At 39.5% G+C, this 24,794-nt stretch overlaps 2 protein-coding genes across 4 annotated transcripts in view; both read right to left on the reverse strand.

Annotated features, from left to right (window-relative positions):
* Nucleotides 1-2,565, reverse strand: part of LOC132838301 (ubiquitin-conjugating enzyme E2 J2) — a 4,457-nt gene extending 1,892 nt beyond the window's left edge. The window contains exons 1-4 of the mRNA XM_060858565.1: nucleotides 2,404-2,565; nucleotides 847-977; nucleotides 592-632; nucleotides 182-284 (exon numbers count right to left, since the gene is read on the reverse strand). Coding sequence (XP_060714548.1) covers nucleotides 182-284; nucleotides 592-632; nucleotides 847-977 — 275 coding nt within the window. The 5' untranslated portion in view covers nucleotides 2,404-2,565. The remainder of the gene's footprint in view (nucleotides 1-181; nucleotides 285-591; nucleotides 633-846; nucleotides 978-2,403) is intronic.
* An 867-nt stretch (nucleotides 2,566-3,432) lies between these two features.
* Nucleotides 3,433-24,794, reverse strand: part of acap3b (ArfGAP with coiled-coil, ankyrin repeat and PH domains 3b) — a 47,769-nt gene continuing 26,407 nt past the window's right edge. Inside the window, exons 5-26 of one of the 3 annotated variants that reach the window (XM_060858015.1) lie at nucleotides 20,154-20,212; nucleotides 19,889-20,072; nucleotides 19,554-19,598; nucleotides 19,301-19,396; nucleotides 18,279-18,353; nucleotides 17,160-17,171; nucleotides 12,205-12,317; nucleotides 12,039-12,090; nucleotides 11,705-11,805; nucleotides 11,486-11,597; nucleotides 10,759-10,967; nucleotides 10,055-10,124; nucleotides 9,871-9,965; nucleotides 9,566-9,780; nucleotides 8,902-8,997; nucleotides 8,618-8,710; nucleotides 8,278-8,498; nucleotides 8,060-8,169; nucleotides 7,748-7,858; nucleotides 7,602-7,663; nucleotides 5,495-5,541; nucleotides 3,433-4,149 (exon numbers count right to left, since the gene is read on the reverse strand). In XM_060858015.1, the coding sequence (XP_060713998.1) occupies nucleotides 4,081-4,149; nucleotides 5,495-5,541; nucleotides 7,602-7,663; nucleotides 7,748-7,858; nucleotides 8,060-8,169; nucleotides 8,278-8,498; nucleotides 8,618-8,710; nucleotides 8,902-8,997; nucleotides 9,566-9,780; nucleotides 9,871-9,965; nucleotides 10,055-10,124; nucleotides 10,759-10,967; nucleotides 11,486-11,597; nucleotides 11,705-11,805; nucleotides 12,039-12,090; nucleotides 12,205-12,317; nucleotides 17,160-17,171; nucleotides 18,279-18,353; nucleotides 19,301-19,396; nucleotides 19,554-19,598; nucleotides 19,889-20,072; nucleotides 20,154-20,212 (2,247 nt within the window). In that variant the 3' untranslated portion in view covers nucleotides 3,433-4,080. Of the gene's footprint in view, nucleotides 4,150-5,494; nucleotides 5,542-6,078; nucleotides 7,664-7,747; nucleotides 7,859-8,059; nucleotides 8,170-8,277; nucleotides 8,499-8,617; nucleotides 8,719-8,900; nucleotides 8,998-9,565; nucleotides 9,781-9,870; nucleotides 9,966-10,054; nucleotides 10,125-10,758; nucleotides 10,968-11,485; nucleotides 11,598-11,704; nucleotides 11,806-12,038; nucleotides 12,091-12,204; nucleotides 12,318-17,159; nucleotides 17,172-18,278; nucleotides 18,354-19,300; nucleotides 19,397-19,553; nucleotides 19,599-19,888; nucleotides 20,073-20,153; nucleotides 20,213-24,794 lie in introns of those variants that run through there. The other 2 variants (XM_060858014.1, XM_060858016.1) reach the window with 2 other exon arrangements.

Consider the following 24,794-nt stretch of genomic DNA (forward strand, 5'->3'; position numbering starts at 1 on the left):
TCTCTTTCATCTTAACAAAAATCTGAAATAATGTTTGATTCTAAATGACCTCAACATAATCTAATAATCTAACGGTGATAAAATAACAAGTAAAAATTTACATCATTTATAATAAACATGAAATATTTCACGAGATTTGTATTGTATTATGTTTGTATTATGGTTATGTTGTGAAACTTACCTTGTGTTGCACTTGAATCTTCCATTCGGTGTAATCATATAAATACTGGGTGGCTTGAAGGGAAATTCCCGTGGGAATACCAATTTTCCATGATAGTATCCACCTTAAGGCAACATGAAATAAAGCTGAAATTAGGATTTCCTTTAACATGTTCTAATTTTAAAAAAGTACACAAAAATCTAAATACTACTTAAAATACAGTAAACTAATAAAATGATTAGTTTGTTGTATTATTAAAAAACATCTACAATACTAAATTCTTTTCTCCTTGAAAACGTGACAGATCTGCCTGCCTTGCTTGTCCCACTTTAATGGATCAGTGAAATAAATTATAGGATGCTTTAAAAAAATCAACAAGAAATACTTCTTCATTTATATATCATAAAATCATCTATATGTGACCAAAATACCTTCATAAGGTGTTTTCTCTGGTCCTCGTACAACATAGTGCCTAGTGAATTGACAAAGACAACAAGTAAATGCAAAATGCAAGTAAATAAGATTAATTAAAAAGAATAAGCATTCATTTTGAAATATAGTTCATTATTGTTTGGCAAAGTGTTCAATAAAATACAATGTAAGGCCGCAATCCTGCTACCACTGTGAGATAGCGCATAATGTGTTCACAGTGTGTCTGGTGAAGAGAGGAAAATAAGATCTTGTACCATTCTAATATATTTGAGGGAAGTGGTTCAGCACAGATGTAAGGCACAGGGTCTTTCTTTATTCTGAGGTAATCCTGTTTTAGGCGCTGTGTTGCTGTTGTTGGTGCTCTCTTATTCCCGTTGCTGTTCATCTAAAAAAATAAGGGATATAGTTATCTAACATTGAACCGAAGGAACAGATTCCTATGCAATAAATTAATAAAATTACAAAGTGACATTTAAGCTTATATTCTTATTCTTGCCTCCATATCAGCATTAAACTCTTTATATATTATAGGCCATTGGAAACCTTGTCACAATCTGCCACAAAGTCATCAATCTTTAATTAGACAGAAAACCATCTCAAAGTATGTAAGACCTTCTACAACAGCTGAAGATCAACTTCCAAACCTGCCTGCCAAGCACAGAAATCTCAGATATTCGGCAGATGAATGATGTAAAAAAGACTGGTCTTTTTTCCCCCTCTCAAATTTAATTAATGACATTAAAAGTGGTCATCTTTCAGATCTTTTATTTACACTTATTGTGTTACTAGCACTTTCTCCCCTGGTTGTTGTACGTGTGTATTTAAAACAAAAACCAAAAGAAAAAACGTTGAACAGTGATTTAGGCTCATGGTATCTTAAGTCTGTAGCCTAGTGAACCAGAGTTAAAGTTTTCAACGAAGGAAAATTAAAAGCACTTTTGTACATCGCTCCGGTTAAGGGGGCGTCTGCCAAATGCTGTAAATGTAAATGTTAAATATGATGTATGAGTTAGAATCAGAATCAGATTTATTCCCAGGTACTGTGTGGTCTACATGTACAGAGAAAAAGCATAAATATAAGAAACAAAAGGTGTGAGATAAAAAATATATATAAAATATACAAACAAAGATTTATAAAAAAAAACAACAAGTAGTGATTGGATGTAAAAAAGAATTTATTTAAGTTTATTCCTTTATAAACGTTGTTGTTTCCTGTCATTATTAAATCCATGTTGTGTCTACATTCAGTGCAGTATTGAGCCTTAACATAAAGAATCAAACTGAGTGATAGAATAAACAATAAAATATGTAAACACAGCTGAGACCATCTTCATGACCCTACAGACTGGAGATAATCCAGGTCACTGGGACTGAACTGGGTTATTAATCCGAACCGAGCGGGGATAATAAAGTGATTTATTTAAAGTCTTTATCTAATTTGTCAGCTATAAATGTAATAAAAGTTCTAAGTTATCTGGTTAATACGACCGATTCAGACTGCTGCCCTCCCTCTCTCTTGTTTCTTGTTTCGATTCTTTTACATTTCAGGAAAATGTCAGAAAAATAATCGTTTTAAAACGAATAGAATAACAATAAGCTATATCTTTTAGCTAGTTATGGTGCATTTCAGTTAGCGACGTGCCTAAAAACACTAAACTAAGGACCGTGAAGCGGTTAGCATCCGTGCTAACGTGAGTTAAAGGGCTTTCGGCTAACGGTGTTAGCAGTGTATGCTAATCTCCCTCGGTATCAACGCAGTAGCAACGAGCCACTTTACCAATAATATATCACAGTTCATAATGCATACATACCTCTTAAAATAGCCACAAAGGTTTTAACGGTTTGACGGACAAACTGACCGACGTTTATTTGTAAAACCGTGTCGAAGAAAGAAAGCACTTGGCTAATATGTTAGCCAACTCGGTATTTACATCACGGCTGTCAGCCGCCTTACCTTTCCCACCTCTATTCCGTTAAAACCTGCCTTCTTAGGAACGAAGGCTGAAGAACAGTACGCTGATTGGATAGTCCTACTGTCGTTATTAACAATTAGCCAATCCAAATTCAGGAAGCCGGCTTTGTCAGAAAATGGGTAAGTATTATCTGTACAGGGTGTGTGCGCATGTACAATAAAAGTCACGTGTCTTTAAAGAAAGCGCGTGAATGAGAATGAGAACAGAGTCAGTAATTACCAGTAATAGCAAGTGGAAAAAAAGTCACGTGAATCTTGAAACCTTGTAATGGGAAATGGGGGAAAACACATTTACATTTGGAATGTAAATTGGAGATAATGAGAACTGAAAAAAAAAGTAAAAGAAAATATATATTTATTTAATATTGTTATATAATAATTAATTATTATAATTAATTTATTATATTTGATATATATATATATATATATATATATATATATATATATATATATATAAAATAAAAAACTAAATATTTTTAAAATAAAATATTAAGTTTTATATATATATATATATATATATACAATACAAAACTTAATATTAAATAAAATATATATAGATAGATAGATAGATAGATAGATAGATAGATAGATAGATAGATAGATAAAATGTGTGTGTAATGGGAAATCACTTGAATTGGGAATTAAAAAAAGCACATCATTTGAATTTGGCAGAAGGTTATATCTCCTGTGTGGGTGTCCTCCATGTTCTCTGGTTTCTCCCTGATTAAAAATAACATCGCAATGTATAAAGAATAGATCGATCATATGTTCCGTCTTTCACTACATTCAGAGTAATTTCGACTGCAGAATCATTTGTGGATCGTTCATAATTGGGCACTTTACTGTTCTCGATGATCTTATTCTTGCATTTTTGACACGTTTACATTTATTTATACAGAAAGCAAATAAAAGAAATTCTGCACGAAGAACAAATACATCTATCTTGCAGGTAAACAACACAGTAATCGTATGTATGACCAGGTGCATTATCTCCTGAATATGGCCATTTTTGTTCAAATATCATACACAACAGTGAACACAAATTATCATACGTTAGAAAGTCACATATAATTAAACCCAACCCAATAAGACATGACAGAGCACTGTTCCATAATATACTGTACTGTATGTGTACAAATCTAGTTCTTTATTTAAACATAACTTAACTCATATATTTCATTTGACACAAATCAAAAATGAAAAAAAAAACAAACATATAAAATACAAAAAATAGCCTAGATTTATTAAAATTCTTCTTCACACTTGGAATTACTGGTTCTTTCGCTAATTAATGGTTCTTAAATTGTGAAGAGAATTCAAAAATCTGATTCTTATTGGAATCTGTTTTATTCTGATTGGAGAAAGTATTTAAAACATCACATTTTTTTCTAATTAGAGTTATTAAAGAATTTTGTTTTGTTTTGGAACACGTCTCTTTAGGCTCATCGGAGCAGCAACATTCATGAATATCTAAAAATCACAATCAGATCAGCTTGACTCCAGGAACAAACTCGGCTCACATTTTTGGACTCGTGTTAAGCCACATGCGGAAACTCCCGAACGATCTCCCTGACCGTGGTGATATCTAAAACAGGACAAAGAGTGAGTAAATGAACTTATACATGTAGTGAATCCCAGATTTATCCTAATAAATATAGAAATGTGCGCATTCGTGTTAACTCTAACTCTTATATTCCATTTTATACCACAGCACTGATGAATTCCTGACTCGGATTATCATTCATTGGTGTTGATGTACTTTTCTCTATAACAGCTGCAAGTCAAATTACACGTCAGTATCAATGCACTCGTTCTAACATGAATTTGTTTCTATAGTAACAGCGCATTCTCAGAGACCTCCACGGTTGGAAGCTTCACATAAACAGAGGTGTGTACCGAGATGACATTTTCTGTGAGGAGAGAGTTATTTATGCGTTTTTGGAAGGAGCCTCCAGCACTTTCTAACAGTCAGAGGTACAGCTATACCTGTGACAAGATATATTTTTTTCTAGTCAGGGACCGACCGGGTATAACAGGAACTAACAAGTCTCACGGATGTTCCAATTCATTCTAACTTTAAACGGATTAAAAAGCAAGTTTTGTTGTTCTTTAATAAATAAAATATCAACAGTGTTGGCAAATTGCTGTGGTATAGGAAATATAAAACACTGGGATGTGCTGTTACTGGAAAATAATGTTGTAATGGGGTATTATTTTCTTTGAGCTGGGCAAACCAAATTAACTTTGGAAATACATGTATGCATGAAACCATTTTTTTTTATTAACCCGAAGCCCATGAAAAGGCTGAAGCATAAATAATGATGATTATTGACCCCAATCAGGAATCTTGGCCTTGCAGTTTATATTTAGTATAATTAAGTACTCTCTGTTTGGGAGGGGTGATTGTTTGTTGGATCCAGTGGCACGTCTACGGGTTGCTGGTGTGATTCCTGTTCTCCCTGTGCTTTGGGGGTTTCCTTCCAAAGTCCAAATACATTGTCGGCTGATTGGCATCTCTAAATTGTCTGTAGTGTGTAAATAGGTGTAAGTCCCATGGGATAGACTCTACGTTTCCTGCAAAACTGTGTAGGATACGATAAGCACTACAAAAAATAGATGGATGGATGATGGATGGATAATAGACAGATGGAGGGATGGAACTACTTTATTTGCATAAATCAGAGTAACTGCTTCATGTGGATCGTTCCTGATTGGGGCTTTAATAATCGAAATAGAAAAGATCTCCACATAACCAGATCCAACAGATATTCTATACAGCTACTAAGAAAGCAACTGGTGTTTAAATATATGAGATAAGGAACAGCTAGAGGAGAAACCCGTAAACCCTGCACCACCAAGACAGAGCTCCATCCTCTGTCTTACACCCCCACACCACACCAATCCACACCAGAGCAGGAAACATCACTCACTCTTTCCTTGTGCTTTACCCGATGAGGGCTCTGAAGAATACTGGCATCTATAAAGAGAACAAAACTGACATAAGACAAGGAAAACTTGACGTTAGCTTTCCATGTATACGTTTTAAACCCAAACACCTTTCAACTGTGGGATCATCAAAAAACATGAAGGAGAGTTTACAGATATCGATGGCACAAGCAGAAAGAGAACATCTAACCAGCCAATTCTACTACATAGCATGATGCAGCGTTATATAGACGTAGCATTATACTACACGTCTTTTTGAATGATTGACAGAGAATGATTTAATCCCTTACAATCACGCTCAGCATGTCATTTACACGAATACACAGAGAGCTTAGCATTGAGCTACAGACCATGAAAACACAGAGAATCTCTCTCTCACGCACACACACAAAACCCAGCTTGTATGTCTCTCTGTAGCGCTTCAATTCACCCAAGAAGTCACCGTGACCCAAGACGTTATATTTTTTGTTCATTTTTACTTTAACTGTATTCTAAATGATTGATTATTTCTTTTATTCTACAAAGAGACGCACTGAAAACAGCAATAAAGACCAAGCGCAGAACAGGGCGAGGAGTCCAAAAGCATCATAGTTTTATTCTTTCAGCTTTTTTTTTCAGTGACAAACGTTTTTGTTGCAATTTCAGTTGCGTAAATAATATCTCCAAATACAGGACTTTTAAACAGATGCACAGTAGAACTCAGAGTGCAAGCAGGTGGGAACAGTAAAGTGTATTTACACCACAGTTATTCAGAGGAAATTGTACATGCTCACGTTAAATACACTCCAAAAGACAGAATCATGTTTCTGATTTTCTTTTTTTGTAATTAGATAAAAGTACATTTTCCCCCTCTTAAACAGAAAACTGGTCAGTTTTCCCAGTGCAGTTTGTCTAAAAATGCCTCAAGCATGATCAATTCCATTCATTTGTCTTTAGAGGTATGGATTTTATAGCTGACCATCATGACACTGCAACACTGCATTTCCACTACTAATTGCATCATGTCCAGGGCTGAGAACGCAAAACAGAGCTGAAGTTCATGCTGAGGTACGTTAAAAAAACAAAAAAAACTCCATTTTATTTCGAACTGCACGGAAACAGATGCCATCAAAAACCTCATGCATTTCTAAAAAACGAGGATATGGGCAGCTTAAGAAACCATGCATGCGAGCATATTCTGCATGCAGAAACCAACTATCAGCTACTGACCTTAACAAAGAGCTCAGGAAAATAAATCATATTACGTCATACTGGGGGACTTTTATACAAATATACAAAACATATTATTTACCTTTGCCTTGATAAATAATTTAGCTTAACTGTCGTCTGGTATTATTCTACAACTTTAAACTAGCTTAAAAATACCTGCAATTACAGGAATTCAAATTAAAACCAATCATGAGTCCTATTGAGAGAGCGGATCAATGCAAGTCCAGTTAAAACTGAATTATATTAAGCTTGAAACTAAAAAAAAAAGTTTCCATTGCACTAGTCCTCTGGCAGAACTTCATAAATAAAAATATAACTAAACAACACATAAAACAGAACATATACATATTCTAAAAATACTGTCGATAGGAAAAGTGCACGCAGTCGTATTTGTACACGACGGCAAAATATTACCACAGAAAGTCTACTATCGGATTCGAAAACATCAGCTACACGGAAACTACCTGCGACTGATCTCTAGTAAACCCGGTCGTTCAGTGTGGGGTTGAGTACTGAACGTTCCATAGACACTACTGTGATAACATCTATAAAGTGTTGAATCGTTTATCCTAAATATCTTTGTGGACCGAGACAAGCTACATATTACCATAAAGGTCTAAAATACATCATACTGTATAGCAGTACACAACTGTCAGGAATGTGACCGAAGATGTGTTCCTTAACGAATATTCGTACTGAGAGACGAAGCGTCTTCAGTCAGTTTTAACGACGCAAAGTTGCCACCTCAAATCAGTGCTACCTGACCCTTCCCACTAGTTCTGCTCAGGAGCTCCCCCTAGCACTCGTCTATGGTAAGGCAGATAAACTCCTGAATGCACTTCTTGTACTGCTGCTCGGTGGGGCTGCTGCCGGGATATTGACCTGGTTGTCCGAGGGGTCCGTCTGCCTCGCGCATTTCCTCGTTCATCCGAGCCAACCGCAACCTAACACAAAGACGAGGTCGGACGGTTAAAAAATGCGTATAACAAACAACAGTGTTTCACAAAAAGAACAAATCTGATGCTCACAGAGTTACAATGTCTGCATTAGCTGCCTGCACAGCAATGCTCAGAGGGTCCTGACCATCCTCGTCCACCTCCGTCTGAGACACTCCTCGTTTCAGGAACAGACACACCTGCCTAGAGACAGGGCAGGACAGGACAGGGCAGGACAGAAGAACTCATCACCTGATCCATACACAATCTGTTATGGTTGAGTGGTTGATTTCTTTACATGTTCTGTAACCAGCAGCTTTGACAAGAGTAAATAATATATAATAAAAAATGAATAATAGAGAGGCTGGTGATGGAACATGTAATTATTCCATCACTGAGGCTCACCCTGTGTGGCCCAGAGATGTGGCATGGTGAAGCGGGCCTCGTCCTCGTGCGTCTTTCTGATTTAGATCAGCTCCGTTCTGCAGCAGGAATTCACAGGCTACTAAAGAACCCTAAAGAGGAAAGAAAGATACAGAAAGACTGTTAGGTATACACTCATATGCTACTGCTGGATTTACTCAACAAAGCAGCTGTGAAAGTAACGATACGGTTCGACTTACCCCAGTCACAGCCTGTATTAAAGGGCTCCTGCTTTCGTTCTCTTCGTTGACAGCGTTGACGTCTGCTCCGTGCGCTAACGCCTCAGCCATGACAGGCAGGTTCCGGGCTTGTGAGGCTTTATAGAGCAACACACTGGGATGCAGCTCCCGCATGTCCTCCGGGTCCGATGACTCCTGCTCGACCTCAACCTCTCCGCTGGATTCCTCTGAGTCTTCACACACTGCAGCAAGGCATGCAAGGAATTTTTTGAGTTCGGATAAGCGGTAGAAAATGAGTGAGTGAGTGAGTGAGTGAGTGAGTGAGTGTTTATTCCTCAACTTTTTAGGACAGCGTACTCACCCTCTTCCGTGACACTGTCCACCACCGAGCCGAACACCAGGATGTCAGTGCTGCCGTCTGTGCTGCCGCCGAGGCCGCTGTCACTGCTGAGACCTGCGGGGCCAAAGAGGGCCAAGCCGCGGACAAGTTACTCATTTCAATTCCTCCTCAATCACACAGCAAATGCATTGAAACCACAAATCCTAAAATGCCACAGCACAACAGAGCTTGACAGTCTCCCATAAAAGTTTCCTATCCAAACATCCATCAATGAGATTTGGATTTAAAATGATGTGACGACTTACTGCGTGGCCCGGAGCCGGTGTCAAAGTAGGAGAAAAGCGAGTCCAGTTCGTCGGGGCAGAAAAGCGATTCTCTGCGGAATTTGGCTGCTGCAGCAGCTGCAGATAAAGACAGAGGGAAATAAAAAGCAAATAAAATGTCTTGTAGTGAGTATACCTGCTCTACTTTAGCTATACAGTGATGCTACACTTCTATGATGTAATGTCATGGTTTATCCTGAAATTTGGGGAAAGTCTTAGAGACAGAGGATTTTTTCAGGTTTATCAGTTATGTAGTAGGCTATAAATATATGAAAAACCTCCATCCATCCATCCATCCATCCATCCATCCATCCATCCATCCATCCATCCATCCATCCATCCATCCATCCATCCATCCATCCATCCATCCATCCATCCATCCATCCATCCATCCATCCATCCATCCATCCATCCATCCATCCAGTCTCTGATTTGTGTCAGGCCACATCACACCATCCTGTCATTGATGATATAACTATTAGCTCTACACCCTAAAGAGTACATTATTCTCTACATAAACGCTAATTATAAACTTTCAACCAACCAGTTATGGGTTGTGTTATAAATATCAGACTGCACATGTTGTGCCACCTGATAAAAATGCACCTATTAACTGTACTGTAAAGCCTTTTTTTTTCTTCAGTACCTGCAGATAAGTTAGCCGGCGACACACTTCCACCATCGTGTCTGTATTTGTGTCGAGTTTTGAGTGCTCCGATGGCGCTGTTGTTTCTTCTGCACTTTTTTACGTGCCAGTGATGAGACTTCCTGCCACCTTGGACCAATGCTTCTAAGCCACACATTTTCTTTAGGAACTTCCTTTCCACATACTTAGCTTTGATCCAGGCCTCTTTCTCTTGCCTGAGTGGAGTAAAGCGGAAACCGTAGCTTTTATAGGAAACCCTCAGTACAAAGAGGTGATCTTTACATGATGTGAATGTTCTAACTGACCTCGAGCTGTTGGGTCTGGGTTTTTTCAGACCTCTTTCTTCACAGGCTCCCTCGTAGATGTGATTAATTACCGTGTTTCCAAGCTCACACATTAACTGTTTTTAGACAGAGAGAGAGAGAGAAGCAAATTGTAGAGGATGTCCAGAAATTGCAGTGCAATAAGAAAAGCTGACACTTTTATTACCTTCATAAGTTCTGGTTCCCAGGAGTCCAGTGTTAAAGAGCGTACCTTCGAGCAGTGTACACCTAAACTCCTACACAGAATCAGATCATCAGAAAAAGCACGATTAAACACTGGACTCGACGTACGCTTAAGCGATTCTCCATTTTCTTTTACGGCCTGCATTCGTTCTGCAAGGTTCGGATTTGTTTTTGCTTATATCTTGGTGACAAAACGGTATAACAAAAAAAATGATGATGAATGCTTGTTGAAAAGCCAAGTCTATTACATACAGGTGTATTTATCTTCATTTTCCATCTAAATACTTCCTCTTCTTTCTGCTTTACAGTTTTTGTTTTGTCTGTGTCTGCTAATACTGAATGTCTCTCAGTGTCTTTGTGCCTTGTCTCCTGCCATCTGCGTCTTTAGAAGAGACGGCTGAGATTTAATCTGATTAGCTGAGTGGCGCCGCTGATCTACAGTCTGCTGAGGTAGAAGAGGTAGCTGACTCATCTAAGGGATGAGTCAACTATATAAACCCTCAAAAACGACACTTTAAGCTGAAACAAGATATGATGTATACAGGAAATGTGACATGCTGGCTTGTACAATCGGCTTGTTTTACAATTGTTGTTCTTAACATAATTGCTATAGTAGTGATTGTCAAATTACTGCTTAATGATCCCTAATCGGAATCTGTAAGGCGTCACAAAGGTTTCAGGTGTTACCTGTGGATCCCGGAGCACTCGATGCACAGCAGGATGCCCAGGTTGATGCTGGCCCAGCGTGGCTCGGCCTGGCCGCAGTCACAGCACACCTCGTTTCCGGGGAGAGACTGAACCCTCTGAAGCACACTCTCTAACCTCACACTCCTCTCCCGTGGCTCGCTGGCCGAGTCGATGCTGCTGGTGGAGGGAGACGCCGTTCTGTCCAAATGCTGAGAGAACAGAGTTATATGGGTTATAAGGTCAGGAATACAGGAGGAAAAAACTCATTCTTTTTCATTTTAAAACTTTTAACAGTTTCATTTGGGGTTCACTCATAGATGCACTGATGCGTTATTTGACAATGACATTTATCAGGTCAGAGGTCATAACTGGCAGCTTAATAAATCATAGATACGTCGTACATCGACGTCTCAGAACTACATGGACAAAAAAAAAATTACGCAAGTTTATAGTTTAAAGGAATATGTAGCTTTAAATACATAGCAGACTCAATGACCATTTATTACAAAGAATTCACTTAAGGTTAGATTATAAAAAGTCCGAGTTTATGAAGTCCTGGGTTTGAGTATAAAGGACAGAGAGGCATTTAGATGTCATGGAAAACGGTGCTGTATAAGCTGTCGACTAGGATATGAGCAAAATCCGGCTACGTAGAAAATCTGATGATATTAAATCAGCACTTGATTCTGTGACTTCACCTTAAAAAAACAGTGGCCTGACTACGTACCTCTATATAATAGTTCTCTGTGGTATCTCTGTAGGCCGAGGCGATGCTGGCCTGCACTGCCTGAATCCAGGCCTGACGCAGCTTCTCAGACTCGGCCTGCAACATGCAGCTTCTGGAACAGCAACAAACGGTGGCTTATACACACACACCCATAGTGACACACTCCTAGGTACGATACGCACACGTATACAGACGTTTTGCTATTCGGAAGATACGTACTTTGTCGGTGAAACCACTTCGAAGCAGAACCTCCGTTCGATGTCCTCGTAAGGTTTGACGGAACAAAGCCTCAAATCCTCCACCACGACCGTAAGAGCATCCTGTAATAAAATCAGTTAAGAATGAAGATTAAAATAAATAAATAAATAAAATAAAAAAAAAACACGAAACGAAACACATACACCATACAGGAAGCTGTTACCTGTAAAAAAAAATCCTTTCAGTATTATGAATATTATTTTATGGGTTACGCATTCAGAACTATTTAATGTATTCAGACTTATTACAGTATATTAAAGTCTGCAGATGATCATAAAATTGTAACTGGAGTTACCTTAAGCCTCTTCTGATAGACAAGCTGGCTGTTTTGTATTGAGAACCATCGCCTGAATGGATGAACGGAGAGGCGTGTAAATGTTTCTCTCTTATTATTAATGTATTCTTTGTTTCTATACAATTGAAATTTCAGAGATATAAGATTGGATCTTTCTTCTCTTTACCTGTTCCATGTTTTGAAAGCATTTGTAGATCGCTTGAACAGATATCCCTCCATCACAATCCCGTTCGGCGCGTCCACGTTGAATTCCACCTTGGAATCGTCACAGGCGAAGTCCTGCAATGTCCACCGTTGAAGTTATAAGACACAGAAATATCACATTGCACCATTTACACTACACTACTAAGTTAGCTAACAACACAAAAGTTGTACTATTATTTACTTCAGCGCTGAGCAATCTGTAATCTCTTATCTTAATGTAATGTACCTCATTAAAAAAAACCCTGAGTATGTTTATATCCATGCCAATAAACTCCCAGGATCCAGGCTTCTCTTTTTTCCTTATTAGCATCGTTATAATCACTGAAGTTACTAATTAATATAAGTTTATATATCTCAATAATACGGCAGCAGTTAAAGCAGTTTGTGAGAAATGGAATTAATTCAGCATTGAACTTTTATATCTAATAATAATAAATATAATAAAAAAAGCATGTAGACTTTTTTCCCACCAAGGGAACTGAAATACATTTACAGTATAACGTTCACCTTATTAGCGTAAAATACTCATAACGGTCTGATAATACACACTGACGTGAGATATACGTCCTATATATCGTATTGATATGAGCTTTTAAATGGAATCATTTCTGTAAATCCACCTGAACAACACAAACAGCCCAATACTTAAAATGTTAGGAGAATAATCCTAAAGATTCCAGCAGTTTTCTGACCAGTATAGCTTTCTAAAACAGGATAGAAAAGTTATAGAAAGCTCCTTTCATTTCTGGAGCTTTTTGACAGCTGAGTATAAAAGAAAGTGTCATGTGTTTGTACAAGGAGACAAAAAAAAAAAAGAATAAAATGAAATTAAAAATACAAGTCAGTAGATGTGGGATTGTTTTTTTTCCCACCTGATTTAAAGAAGACAGTGTGTGACATTTGAAGAACAGCACTTTAATTTATCAACCACGAAGATACGAAAAATGGATATGAGTGTGGATGCTTAGAAAACAAGCAAAGGACATATTTACAATTCATTAAAAATGATATTTCTATCGCATTAAGTGAGATGTGTTAGTGTTAATATCAGAACGATATTAAACGACTGCCCGGGTTTGTAACTTATGAAGGATAACGAAGTATTATCTGTGCACCATAACAGATCTCAGTAGGGTAAGATAAATAAAGAAAAGAAAGAGAGAGAGAGAGAGAGAGAGAGAGAGAGAGAGAGAAGAAAAAAGGAGATGAGTTAACTCACCAAAGCATAATCAAACCTCCACAACTTGCCAAATATTTTCATCTTTACAAAAAGTTTTTCCAGCAGCATCAGGAAATCGGGATAAAAGTTCCAGTTCCTCAGAACAGCCTACAGTTAATGAACTACAGTAATCTCCGTTCCATTAGGGAACACACACGCGACCCTTACAGCATCGTGGCTTCAAAGCGACTGACGACGCCACCCTCATGTGCAGCACTTCTTCTTAGCTGCCACCTGCTCTTCTTTGGTGTGTTCTGGAGCTCAGTGTCCACATGATTAGCATACAGCCGTCTACTTTTTGCTCAAGCAGCCCCTGACCTGACCATAGACATTATTTCACAGCCACGAGCAGAGCCACCGCTTGCTCCGTGGATTTACGAGTGCCCTCTTTCTCAGAGGTCCTCCCCCGGGCTGCAGCGAGGCTCGAACTTAAACGGAGCATGAAGGAGCTGGGGGTAGGTGGTGGTGGGGCGCTTAGTTTTGGAATAGCCAGCGTCCATCTGCCTGGCAGACCACAAAACAATTCCTGCTTAATCAAGCAAACATTATTGCCCCTCTCGAGTACCCTCACGTGCAGGCGCTTCCTTCCAGCACGGATACACTCGCAGGCACGTTCCCATGTGGAACCCAACATGCTGTTTGATCTGAGCTTTCACTTCTACCATCAGACCGTCAATTCAAAACCCAATGCCACTTCATTTTCTGTATCTGTATTCGATTAGTGCTTCAAATATTTAAAAACTTTCCGTATTAGGGATTGGATTTTTTTCTACTGAATGAAGCGGTTTTTTTTTTTCATTCACAAACGTAATGTAAATTTTGCTCAACTCTCAAACCAGCTTTCTGTCAAACTATCTTCTATCTAATACGACAGAGTAAGCAAACTAACAATCTCTAAAAACACCAATGCGCTGGTTGTAAATTGTGTGTTAAGCTCTATAAGAAAGTGTGCACCACTGTTAACTAGTTTCTTGTGCAAAGGCTACAAAAATTGTTATTTTTTGTTTTTTTGGGGGTTTTTTCAAATTTGAACACAACTAGTCTCAAAGCGCAGTTTGAGTCTAACAAAAAGTCACTCGTACATCTCTTATGAAAAATCTGTTCATTTAGAACACACCCGATCCTGTTCACATTCAATCCGAATAACGTATTGGTATTAGATTCCATAGCTAAAATCTCTTATTCAACAAAAATATCAAAAACGTAAGTGTTTGTTCCTAAGTCTTTTGTTTCCCATTTTTCTTTGTCTGCCATATTTGCACAGCAAACGTTCACACGTGTTCACACACAGCTGCCAGACCCCGCTGAACATACCATAACTGTGGGAGAATGATAAAAAGTGAGTCCCAGGGGTGTCACAATGAAGTTAGTCTCACAGAAAAGACCAGCGTGTGCATTACACAGCACGGACGTGCGTTTTTGTCCGCGTGTGTGTGAGGAGTGGCAGATGTAACGTGGGACAGGAACAGGAGAGAGGACGATGAGACAGCCGGGGAGATCATAACTCTGTCAGTGGAGACATAAGAAAGCGAGAAAGAGGGAGGGATGAAATGAAAGGGCTGCACAGGAATCTGATAAATCGGTCGAAGCTGAATTAACCGGCTATGTCAAAAAAAAAAGCTGTGGATTCCATGGTAAATTTTTACATCCAGTCATGAGCTGGTGAGCAGATACATCCTGTTTATTTAAATGTAAAAGCCACCTAAGGCATCTAAAAGTCATTTAGTCAACATGCAAGCTCATTTATCCACGTCTGGTATGGGTGACTGTCTCTAAGGACTGTCGCTTAATCTACTAAATATGGTATAGAATCAAGGGCACACAAAGTGAACATCAAGCTGTGTGGGGTCATGAGGTCAGTAAAGGTTAGGATCCCTCCACACTTTCTTTATAAAAGAGCCCTGAACTCATGGCAGCCGCACTGTTCTCTGGTGGAAGTTGAAAGGGGGCGGGTGCAGAGGTGTCAATCTCCCGGCAGACTGAGCGAGTCACTGAAACTACATTACGCATGCTACGCATCAATGCTAAACATCAGTGTCTTTCTTCTTCAAGTCCAGTACTAAAGTTGGCAGTTGTTGCTAGAAATATTGCTACCATACAGGAATTACACATAAATACAAAACAATTTAAAAAAATGCAGAGTCGCCTGGTACGTCGATGTTGTTTTTGTGAAATTGTCCCGATCTATTTGTTCACATACGGTAAGAGTCATTTCATCCAAGAGCACAGAATTGTTACTGAAATGAGTTGTGTGTGTGTGTGTGTGTGTGTGTGTGTGTGTGAGAGTGTGTGTGTGTGTGTGTGTGTGCAAATTAACTCTAAAGCCAAACTGCTTTGATATGTTTTGAACGAGTCCGGTTTTGAATGTATGACAGAAAAAGCCCTTGGTGACTGACACACAAGTCTGTTCTAAACATTTTATTGTGCATTTCTAAATGAATTTCCTATGATTAATCATTCAGACCTTGTCTGGTCATCCTTTCCGCATGCTGGATGGCACTGAGGATTAAAAAGGCATCTGAATGCCAATTCCGGTCACTATTTTGTCAATGTCAACACCAAACCTCCTCTAAACCTCCGTCCCTTGTGTAAAGGCAGATGGCTCATTTCACCTGTAAGCCTTATTCTCTGCGATTCAGACGTAGCCTGGGGGAGGACACCACTCTGTGTCTGCACATGTGTGTATACAGGAACGAGCTGAATTGGATTGCACATGTGTGGGACAGTTGGTGGCACTAATTTAACAGTGATGTTTTTTTGGCGTGCCACCTTAATTCCTCTGGCACGATTAGCTCTGTGCCAGCGCCATCTGCTCCAATTAGTGAAGCTGGCTTCGAATCCAGCTCTACCTCTAATCCTGAATGCACCTGGTGCTCCCTTACTGAACCACAGAACACAGGGCAAGTACAAGAATGTACTGCTTTCCCCATCATCTGATACCAATAATAAATATTAATCATGTCCTGAGTTTTGAATCTGTTGGGCATCTAAACTTTCTGCAAGCACACAGGAACTACACCTCCTTCACCCCCACTTCCACAGCTGTATTATACCATTGCATCCTTTCACTGAACCATATACTCATTTTACTTTTTGTATTTTGCTTGAAAATATATTTGCTAGAAATAAAATGAGATTTTGTTGATGCTGAGAATAAATGAAGTGACCTCTCTCAGATATTTCGATACGGTACTAAGATCAGTATCCGTGAGTCAGTTTCTGTTTCCCAATTTATTAAAAAAAAATCTTTTCACACAGCACCAGTCAAATCCTTCATCCAAATGTGTGTGTGAACAGACAAAGGCTGGGTTCACTGTTACTGCTCAGTCGCTAAAGATCAAACTAAAAGGCAGACGGGATCGTAAAAGTTATTCTAAAGCACACACCACCTCCTGTGCTTATTCACTTTCAAACCTTCAGGATGAATACATTCATAGCTCATGTGTTGTTTGTCTGTATCTGTGTGTCTTCACATTTCCCACACTCAAAGCCAAACACACACACACACACACACACACACACACACACTCCACATTTAGCATGCAACACACATGAATCACACTTAGTTAGAATAGATAAGCCTCTCAGTCACATATTATAGTGATATATAAACTTTAGTATAATCTGTAAATATAAATTTTATTTAATTCTATTTTAATTATGTGATTAGAAATAAAAAATAAAAAAAAGTCACTCACCTGCATCAAAGTCTATGGAAGCAGCGTGGAAGGATAAAATCACGTAGAGAGATGAGAAAGAGAGAAAGCTAATTATTTAACAGAAATGCAACAATCAAGATTGTAAATATTGTAAATGGAGGCAGAAAATTTTAGTCCACTTTTAGTGCCTAAATTAACGGTTTTGACTTAAAGCAAAATAACACAAATAATGCTGTGAATTCATTAAATTCATCTGAACATCATGAACGTATTGTTTTTAATCGTATTGGTCTGTCCTTTTATACACACATTCCTTTTTCTGACATGAATCCAAAAGCTGGAAAATGTTGAAATTTCCTTTAAAGCTACAGTTAGAAACATTTTTTTAAGTATTCCTGACCTACAACACGTACATTTCTTTAAATATTCCTTCGGAAACTGTGTATGACATTATAGCCACACAAAGAATCTGACTGGTTTCTTTATTTTGTGAGTCTGCTTTTTATTTTCTGGCCCAGAAATGAGCTGGATCTCCAGTTGTACTCGTCCCTGGCATATGTCATTTCAGCAGAGGGATGTGAGATCTGGTGAGGAAGGCTTGACTGTGTGCTTCCATGAATAAGCAATTCCATAGGAATCTGTCAACTTCTCCAAATATAACAGGATTCAGGGACATGGGATTTTTATAGGTTAGTTTGTAGATACAGATTAAAATCAAGTGAAAGTACAGATAAATACAGTAAAATTTCTGAACACATATTCAGGACATAACGTAGCCGGTGAAGAATACCCATGCCGTGTTGGCTAGCAATGTGCTAACAGATGGTCAGTGCCTGGGTGCCAAATAGTGTGGGCATGTGTTTATATGTTTTTATGTGTGTGTGTGTGTGTGTGTCAGTGTCATGAGGCCTAAAGTCCCCAGGCTGATATCGGGGAACTGTACTTTATTTTTATGTTGATCAAATTTGACCTTTAAAAACAAATAATTCAGCCACACGTATGACAAAATAATTGAATCTTTCCCAGCAACAGACACCAGTATGATCACTGAGGATGAAATGTAGAAGGAACAGTGAGGCTTTGTATATATCTGAAGTTACAGTAGTCATGCAGGTGGTTTCAGTGGCTTAAATGATAGGAAAGTCGAGTGGCGCTCACCTGCTGCTGAATGACGGCGTGCTTGTGCTCCATCACCCTCTTCTCCATGGCCGAGTCGATCACCAGCTGATCCAACTACAGCCAGGACGCACACAGTAAACACCTCATACATCATACCTACATACCTACATACATACCACCAGCTCTTACATACATTTATAGATGTGGAGCTTTTTTAAGCATCACTTCAGTTGCTAGTACAAATAAATTGTATTGTATTATTATCGGGGGCACGGTGGCTTAGTGGTTAGCACGTTCGCCTCACACCTCCAGGGTTGGGGGTTCGATTCCCGCCTCCGCCTTGTGTGTGTGGAGTTTGCATGTTCTCCCCGTGCCTCGGGGGTTTCCTCCGGCTACTCCGGTTTCCTCCCCCGGTCCAAAGATATGCATGGTAGGTTGATTGGCATCTCTGGAAAATTGTCCGTAGTGTGTGAGTAAATGAGTGAATGAGAGAGTGTGTGTGCCCTGTGATGGGTTGGCACTCCGTCCAGGGTGTATCCTGTCTTGATGCCCGATGACGCCTGAGTTAGGCACAGGCTCCCTGTGACCCGAGGTAGTTCGGACAAGCGGTAGAAAATGAGTGAGAGAGTGAGTGAGTGTATTATTATCTAAAGAACTGCGCTGGACCTGGTGACTTGACCTGGTGACTGGACCTGGATTTAAAAGTGTATTTAACTGCATTTATAATTATATAGGCAAGCACATGGCTGCTGTTCTAGAAAACTAACCAAAGACCAACCAGATCCGAGAATTCACCATCGTCGTTGGATAACTACAATACCGATGTACTATTCAAAATATTCCACTCTAACACACCATATGATTCATCAGTATTTCAGCATCTATAGCACGTGGTAGCTTCTGGATGAGAAGATCTACTCTAAGTTCTGCACAATCCACCACACACTGATCTGAAGAAGCTGCCAGGGAACAGATTACTCCTTCTTTTAACTTCTTTTAACCACATTAGACATGTGGTGGTCTGTAGCTCATGTGGACCACATGATGAAGCATCACCTCACCTCAGCGGCAAGCTTTTTCATGTAGGGATCGAGTTCATCCAGAAGGTTGTATCCCTGCTGGAACAGCGTGTATTGTGCATGCATGAAGGACAGCATCTATATAAGGCAAGAACATAAGAGAGAGAAAGTGAGGGCTTGATTCCATCACTGGTGCCGATACAGATACTTGTGTCCTTAGCTGCAGTGTACACATTCACATTATTGTGGAGATTCAGCTAAGCGATTAAAGCATAAAAAGAAGTAAATCACTCACCGAGTCGAGGATTTCAAACTTCTTTTTGGCCTGTAAAACGTTGATCTGTGGAGAAAACGAGTGGAAGTAAGACTTAATAGCATGCAAAGACTAATTGTGCTACTGTGTGAAATTTAGAGATACTACAGACTCTAACAGGCTAGTAACATCTTCATAAATCATAAAATCCAACATTTTAATCCAACAAATAATTAAAAATCGAATAAACATGCAAGCATAAAACCGGACATTTTCATGTTTCTCTCCTGTATTTATCATTCTGTGTTTTGAGCTTAAAAGTTTTTTAATACTGGATTCTCATTTGTCTTTGTTCCTTCTTTTTAATAATTAGTCACCTGTAGTACGTAGTCGAGGGCGAGCTGTCGGAAGCACTTCCGGCTCACGATGAGCGTGCTGCTGGCTTCTTCCACCTCGTGCGGCTTGTTGCGTGGAGCCTGAGCGTTTTTCACCTGCGCTATCTCCATGTCCTCCCGCACCTTGTCGAATTGCTTCTTCGTCTCCTTAAACTTGCGCACATCCCTGCACGGTGGAAAGAAAGAATCATTAGAGAAAGGGAATTGAATGATTATGGAAATTAGGTAGGAAAAAAAAAAAACTTACTCTTTGACAAAAGTGTGGAGCTGCTGCTTAATGGACCTCTGGGCTTGGTCAAAGAGGATCTAGACAAAGACAAAGGAAAAACGTGTGTACATTTTAGATTGATATATTAATTAACATGTCATTAAGGGAACAGTTATTTACTGTTCTTTACAGTTCATCATTTAGGAGTAAATCATCTGGGCCCATGGTGTTAAATCTCAATGTTCTCATGCTCATGGTGTGAAATGGTGCAGCTCTTTACATAGACACAGTATATGACTGCACAAGAACACTAGATGGCACAGTTGCAATTGCAAAAGCAACAATGCACTTACTCTTATACTACTCCTTACTCTTATTCAAACCCCCTTCTCTCTAATTTCCTTTTTTCTGCTTTGTATCACTCTCTACGCTGATGAAGTGGATGCATGGAGTAAAAGGAAAGCAGGTACTGGAAGGAACAGTTAAACGTGTCTCTCTGTGAGTGAGTGAAGGCAAGATGCAAGCGTGAAAAGTCTCAAAGTGTTCAATCCATGATTTGTTGCCAGAGATTCAGGCAGGAGTCAGAACACAAGCAGACAGAATGATCCATGAATGAATAGAATGAACGCAGTTTCAAAATCAGGAAAAACATTGAACACAATGAATTCACAAAAAAAACAGGGTATAAAGAGATAAACTAACACAGAACAGGGGAACACAATAAGGTAACAACCAGAGCGTCAGAGTCGGGACTGGAACCGAAACGAAGGCACATGGCAAAACATATAGAACGCACAACACACGGGCCTGCATTGCATGCTGATTGGAAGAATTCATGTCATCACATCACATGCAAAGCTTGTTCATAAATAAATGTGACAGATATGAGACCAGATGCAAAAACGCCGGTTCATCTTTGCATATATGGATCTGTTGGGCAGCTGAGATCATATAAGACACAGAAAGTATCGTTCTTTTCTCGCTTTTCAAAGAAAACGTGCCAGGCGTATAAATGACAAACAATGGTAAAGTGCTAATCGTTAGCATTATTACACTGCATCCTAACCTTTTCCATTCCATTCCTTAATGAACCTAGACCTAGAATCAGCATTTTCCCTTCCACTAAACCCAAAAACAGCCACTAAACAGCAGCAATCCATTACACACATGCGATCTGAAGCCGGTCTCTGTTTGGTTTAATTAGCCAACGTATGTGGATGTGAGTAGTTAACAGCTCCCTACTGCTGTGCCGTTACGTCAGACACCAGTGGACTGGGTTTCCGGTGCCATTTTAGGCTCTTTAATCTGCGTTCGCCAACATTTACTCTCTTTCCTTCATTTTCACACCCTCCTCTTCACCTCAGGATACGTTTTGCATGATTCCTCCATCTCTCTTTATCTCTCTCTCTTTCTATCTCTCTCACTTTCTATTATATCCTTATGTCACATCCTTATGTCTCTAATTATTGGAAAAACAGGGAAATCTGCAGAAGAGGCGATTCATTGAGCCACATCTAGTATTCTATGGTGAAGCTGTAATTAAGACAGCGGTGATTGAGAGATGAGAGAGCTTGAAAGGAAAAGCAAGGAAGAAAATTTCATTGTGGCCTGAAGCCTAAAGCTTTTAGAGAGAGGACCTAGGCTCCTTGATGTAGCGCCAGGCGTTAATTCGCAGCAGCAACCCGGTCGCTCACGCATCGCAGTTACAAAGCAGTAGTGCTCTGAGGTGCCTTTAGAGAACCTCAGATAACCTCCAAACAAAGAAAGACAGAGGAAGAGAGATAACGAGAGACATAAAGAATGAGCGAGAATGGAAAAGAAGAGACCTGAACTGGAAGATCATTAACTGCACCAAGATGTTGCAAGTTCAATCCACATGTGCATCTTGAATTCAAATCTACATCCAAAGTTTTTTGTTTTTTTATGGGTAGTGAAACCAAAAGACATAGTTATAACAAGCATGAGAAATTTGCTTTAACTTCAGAAAGCCTCATAAAGTTCAACTCGACTGAGGCAAGCCGACTCTAAAGGCTGTCTCAACGAGTCACAGACCTAAATGACAAACAGTACGCTCTGCTCTCGCTTCTCTATTTCCTTCAATGTTTTGTTTAATCTACTGGAAATTGCTTCATAAAGCTGAAAAATGACCTCGAGATGCCAGAGTTTACAACATGTGCCATACACTCACAGCTCCATTACCTTGAGCTTGTGAAGAAAACACAGAAATGGCTACAAAAACAAAACCTCATGACTCCCTGTGGCACCGAGAAGTGAATTCCAAACCTAGAAAAGTCACAAAGGTCCGAGGTCAAGGTCACAAAAACTCGTCCCGACGTCCTTCTGAACGTTTACTGTGAGAAACCTTACACCTTAGCCTGAAGAATCAAAAAAAGAAGGCTTGTGAAATAATTATGGGCCTTTTTGAAATGCAGAACTCTGTGTTGTTTTGTTATTTTTTTTCAGACCTCAATTTCCTGTGAAATTCAATATTGATTTGCGCCGATTGGAACTGCACAGCAAGCTGTCGTAAAACAACACCAGCTTGGGTTGTGGGAGTCTTCCTGTTAGTGCGAAAGATGGCAACCGTACGAATGAGTAAGAGCCGCCGTTACGCAACCCGGGTCCCTCCGCCGCCGCAGACAGTAAATAAACGAAGATCGAGCGCTGATCCCAGCCATGATCCGGGCTCATCTTACACCTCTCATCTGGGGATGGAAGCGCCTACACGCTCGATGGCATAAATGAAGGTCTGTTTGAGTCAGCGTGAGAAATGTGAAGTGAGGGATTGCGCAACACTCCTGAAGGGCATTAATGATTATGGGAAACAGAAACCAGTGTGGCGACGAGACAGATATTGAGACAGATACACTTTTGAATACTGTACAAACCCACGACATTAGCAACACCCTCGCTTAACCAAACACAGAGTATGAAGCAATTAATTAACGGCCACTTGGGAATTTTTCGTCCCTTTTGTGGTGCGTTAAAGTTCCCACTGATTCACAACAGAAGAAGTTAAACAACACTTTTGTTTCAGTCAGAGAGCGTATTTTACCATCCAAAGTGAAACTCTTCAGCGTTTGTACATAGCATTAAGACATAATTGCTAATAACTATGATGTACAAGATGAAAAAATTGAAAGTATGTTAATAATAATGATTTTAATTTTGCCTATTTGCTCAAACTCTTTTGTAATTGTTTAAATGTTGATCATTTTAGAGTCATTTTTAGTACCCACAGCACTGATCACTGTCATTAAAATAATTTGAGCTACTCCTCTGAGTCAAAATAATCACAGTGGAATTGTTAGCGCTTGCTTTGAGAAAGTCTGTACGGCTAAATAGCATTAGCTGTAGTATTAACCTTACTCATGTAGCTCCTAGTTTCAGTCAGCTTCTAGTTTCTACATCGGTAGAAAACTTTGGAGTCATTCTGCCATGAATGTGATTTCACCTCTTCCTAATCTTCAGCAGTGGGATTAAAATTTTACATTATAATTTAAGTACTCAGCATTCTCTTGTTGCTAATCATTTGTCCAGACAAATCGGGGCTGTTAGGAGGCTCAGCATGACATGAATGTAGCGTGAGAGCAAGTAAAGCACTGTTTCTGTTAAGGTATTTTATATTAAGGCATTTGTGTGAATCAGCCAGTGGCGAAGCATTAGCGTCGCCCTGACAGCTCCGTTTACTGCCTGTACGGTGTTTCAAACGTTCTCCCCATTGTCCACATGGGTGTCCTCGGTGTTCTCTGGTTTCTTCACACCTCCCAGAAACATAATGCATAATTTCCATAATCTCATCCAGGTTGAATCCCTAGTACACTCATATCCATGTCTTCCTAGAATAGGCTTGCAACCCTGGCCAGGAAAAAGACGGTGCTAAAATGAAGCTGTCCCCATCCTCTGTCATCACCGGTTCTTTGGTTCCATTTGGTCTGTAGTGCTTTCAGCTTAGATTCATTCATGTCCTGCATGCAGTTTGTCTACAGTGGTGCCATCACCTTTACAGTCGGGGTGAGAAACACACACCTCCGTCACCCTGCCAACAATCTTCTTTCCTCACAGGATCACAGCTTGACTATGTGCCAGACAAAATCAGCAGTTTTTATTAGCCAACTATGTGCAGAAGCTTTAATTTGAGACGTTCCAGGTTGTAGTAATTCTCTAGTCCTGTACAGAAAGCATATTAAACGCTGCCTGTGTTCTATGTCTTGTAACATTCTAGTGGTGAGGATGAAGGACATATTGTGAAATAGAATTTGGCAATGTTGTCTAATGTGATGCAATATATGCTGCGATTTATATCCTCAAATGGACTGGACATCAAACCTCACACACACACACACACACACACACACACACACACACACACACACTTTCATCCCTCCTGGTGCCAAAAGGACATCAGATTTCAACCGAGGTCTTTGGATTTATGAGGAAGAGACATTAGATCTATTGCAAACCACCAAGCATGTGATTTACAGAGTGGTAGGTTAACTGCTCTGACGTAAAGACAGAGAAAGGGTGAATTAAAACGATGGCCTTTTTGCTCAGGAGCGCCTTTCAGGTCTGGGCGGGAAACAGAAAGGAGACAGTGAGCGTGATTAGGAATAACCAGCAATCGTTTTGTAATGCAATAGCACAAACAGCGCTTAGAGCAAAGCAGTGAAGTTAGGCAGC

This window comes from Tachysurus vachellii, chromosome 22 (genome assembly GCF_030014155.1).
Source record: "Tachysurus vachellii isolate PV-2020 chromosome 22, HZAU_Pvac_v1, whole genome shotgun sequence".
NCBI lineage: Eukaryota > Metazoa > Chordata > Actinopteri > Siluriformes > Bagridae > Tachysurus > Tachysurus vachellii.